The sequence below is a fragment of the Austrofundulus limnaeus genome, unplaced genomic scaffold, assembly GCF_001266775.1.
Source record: "Austrofundulus limnaeus strain Quisiro unplaced genomic scaffold, Austrofundulus_limnaeus-1.0 Scaffold61, whole genome shotgun sequence".
Classification (NCBI taxonomy): domain Eukaryota; kingdom Metazoa; phylum Chordata; class Actinopteri; order Cyprinodontiformes; family Rivulidae; genus Austrofundulus; species Austrofundulus limnaeus.
This window is the reverse complement of record NW_013952463.1, coordinates 1,246,275-1,249,958: the sequence shown is the minus strand read 5'-3', so window position 1 is coordinate 1,249,958 and position 3,684 is coordinate 1,246,275. Positions and strand designations below refer to the sequence as shown.

General features: G+C 40.5%; 1 protein-coding gene across 1 annotated transcript in view; it reads right to left on the bottom strand.

The window, feature by feature from the left end:
• Positions 1-598, bottom strand: part of LOC106518464 (transformer-2 protein homolog alpha) — a 4,144-nt gene extending 3,546 nt beyond the window's left edge. Inside the window, exon 1 of the mRNA XM_014009765.1 lies at positions 407-598. Coding sequence (XP_013865219.1) covers positions 407-439 — 33 coding nt within the window. The 5' untranslated portion in view covers positions 440-598. The remainder of the gene's footprint in view (positions 1-406) is intronic.
• Between the last annotated feature and the right edge of the window lie 3,086 nt (positions 599-3,684).

The window sequence follows — 3,684 nt, the reverse complement described above, 5'->3', positions numbered from 1 at the left end:
ATATATATATAATTGTTTTCTATGTAGGTGGCAGACCCCTGTCCTAGCTTGATTGAATACATGAAGCTAATTAAAACGAAAGTAGTAAAGACAAAGTAATCCTTTAGCGGCAACTCGCTCACTTCCCGGCTGAAGCGGGCCGAGGCCGCGTGATTTAGCTTAGCATGCGTTTCTGATACCGTTGCATACTTCGTCATTTAATTTCTCTCAATACTGTGTAAAGTATCGCTTACAAACACTCACACAAAATACCATTCAGTCTCGTAAAGATAAGAATCTAAAATATTAAACATTTCTTTCGTGCACGTCCTTTCCAAATGTCAGCTGCTGAAGATGCTAACATAATAGCTAGCTGTGCTAGCGAAGCTTACCGTCGTCCTAACGCCGTTTCCTTTTTATAACTCACCTGCTCCCTGAAGTCTTTTTCGTTGTCGCTCATTTTAAATTCACAAAAGACGTATTCGAACGTATGTGTTAAATTGTTATATTGTAAACTCAGTCGCCCACTAAATGTAGCGCACGGTAAAAACAGGTTTGCCTGCACCACCTCGCAACTGACAAAAAAAAAAAAACTAAGACGTTCTGCGCATGCTCGCTGTTGCAACAAGCAAGTCGCTCGGTTACGTCATCGCCTGTGTGCTCGTCCAATCTGGTGTGTCCCTTGAAAGACGTTTGTCCAATCAGGTGTGTCTCTTGAGAACCGCCTGCCTTTGGAAACGCCTATTCGTCTGCAGAGACGCCTACATTGATCTGTATTACCCTAAATAGCATAATCGAGTTGGAAATGACAAAAGACTGTTACACTCCTGACAGCAGATGCTGGCCTTAACTAGCCTGGCCTTTGCCTTCCTACGCAGCTCCGCTCAGTTCTAGTTTCCCTTCACTGCTCCTTGTACGAAGTAAAGTGAAGGACAGGGTCTGGTTTAAACCAGGCTAGGAGGCTTTAACTGGCTTTTGCTGCCTTTAGTAAACTTTTGTCTGTCCTGATGTACAGTATCTCAGTAATCCAGGTAAAAAAAAAATCAAAAAGAAAAATAAGTAGGTCCTCTGGATGGGTTCTTCTTTAGTGAAACGTTTCATCTCTCCTCCAAGAGACTTCTTCAGTCTGATGAGTTTCAGGTGAACTCAGCCTAATAAGCATATGGTGGACAAACAGGTTAGTCACATGCAAAAGAGGGCCATCGCCTAACAATAGGCTTGATTAGCTCTATTTTTCATAGAGGGTCATGTGCCCCATCACCTGACTTACTGGTTTGGATGCTTCGGCTGTGGTTATTTGGTGTTTTGTTATGTGTATGTAGTGAGTGCAAGCAGGGTTCAACGTCCCCTTGTTTTTGTCTCTCTTTCCCTATTTGTGTTGGATATTGTTGGGGCCGATTCACACCTTTTGCTCACAGGGGGCTGAGTCATACTTGCAATAACAGCATTGTAGGAGGAGGACAACTGGACACGAAGATCTCCACCTCTGTTTAATGGTGGACGGTTTTTCTTCACAAAGATGGCTTCCTTTACTCCTCTCTCACGTTCCTCTCTATCAAGGATGAGAACATCTTCATCCCTGAAAGAGTGACCGCTGGCCTGTAGGTGAGTGTAAACTACAGAGTCCTGACCCGACGATGTAGCTCGTCTGTGCTGGCTCATTCTTTTGAACAGTGGCTGTTTTGTTTCGCCGATGTATAACTGGTCACAGTTCTCCTGACACTTAACAGCATCCACCAAACTTTTGTTAGCCAAAAGTTAGCTAAACACTAATGCTAGCTGTTAACACATCAAAAGGCTAACTATATTTAAAAGTAACAAAATGTTAGCTAAAAAAAAACTAACAAAAGTTTGCAAAGACAAAACTGGTTTCACACAAATAAAACTGGTTTCATATCAGCAACATGTAGTTTTTATAACTGTTCCTTACTGCTGACAGAAATTAGTTGTAACAGCACATGATGTTATATTCTACACATTCTATATATAAATCAATTTTATCCAATATAACTAATATAATGATCAAACAAAATATAACAATAGTTTTAATAATGGATAAATACAGATGTGAAAGAGCACTTTTAAAAGAGGGAAGAGGAAGAAGAGGTCTGGGCTAGGGCCCCTGAAGTTTCAAGAGCCTCAAAACGCCCCTGATGGGACCTATGCAAGTTGAGGACCACCAGTATGTGTTCCAGCTTCCATTTCACAGAAATTGCTGCATCAATGCTAAACCAAAACTTAAAATATATATATATATTTAAATATTTATCCTCTGTGCATCAAATTTACATGAACACACCGTGAGTGTAGGGTTTTTTCCTCAGGCAATCTGGTTTCCCCATTATCCCCCCAAAATTTGAGGCCATCAAACTAGGAGCCTGTTTTCATTACTGATATTACTTGGGCCAGGAACCTTTACTTACTTCTTCAATAAAAATTGATATTAATTTGACTAAAACRCTTTTCTCATTTAAATCTTTATGGATTTTATCTGTTAAGATCTTTGGCGGGTGGTTTTATACATCCCTTGTCACATGGGTTTTCTCCGGGTTCTCCTGTATCCCACCCAGTCCTAATTGTTTATTAAACCACACTAATTTAATGAAATTGGTCCAGAGGTTTATGAGATATTTTGCCAACAAACATTGAGCAGAAGATACTTCTATATTTCCCACTGTCGTCGCAAAAAGCAGAAACACGTTGGAATAATGCCAGAAAAGTCTGCATGTATGATAATCAAATATGATTTAATTATGAGCGACAAACAAACAGAACTGAATCAGGAAGGTTCTGCATGATTGTGACTCATAATTAAATCATATTTGATTATCATACACGCAGACTTTTCTGGCATTATTCCAACGTGTTTCTGCTTTTGGCAACAACAGAATTTTGGCGTTGTCGACAGGATCCACTGGGAGATCTACGGACCAAGGCCACATTGCAGGTGGACTGATATGAGTGAGCAAGGACTGGACTGCTCAGGACCGTGACTCCAGCTGGATGAAAAGAACCTTTTTTATGGTAAATTGTTTTAACAACAGAGATACACTGGTGACGATTGTGATGGATGATCTTGAATAAAAAAMAACAACACTGGATTTTATTTTTGGCTGTTGAAGAACCTGAGAAGATTTTTTGAAACATCATCTGCTGAGAGTGAGTAAAAGCTTCATGATGCCTCCTTACTTTTCCAAAGAGGATTTCTGCCAGCTTCTCCAAAAGGTGACAGTGTTGGAGCTCAAGATTCATCATTTGGAAGAGATGAATGCTAGATGAATGCTGAACCGACAGTCAGAAATCCTGAAGAAGGATTTTATTCAGCTACTGAATGCCATTAAAAATCTCAACATGGATGTGTTCCTCAGTGGGCCCGTTCCTCAACATGTCTCAAAATGGGTGAGAAGGCTGAGATGAGAGAGATCCACTGGACAAGGAAATGGAAGCTGCTTCTGAGTGTAAAACTGTATGGAACTCTGTTGGTGCCAGACCAAAAAATCTCTCAGGAAGGATTCAGCTCTTAGATGACATCGAATGGCCAGAGTTACAGAGAAATGTTTTCTCTCCACCTGCAAGGAGAAGTAAGCAGCAACAGGCTGTAATCAAAACACCTGATAACAGCCAGAGAAATGAAGCAGTGTTTCTTCAAAACAGATTCACACCACTGGAAGAAACTTGAGTCTGAACAAAGTTCATCTGCTGATC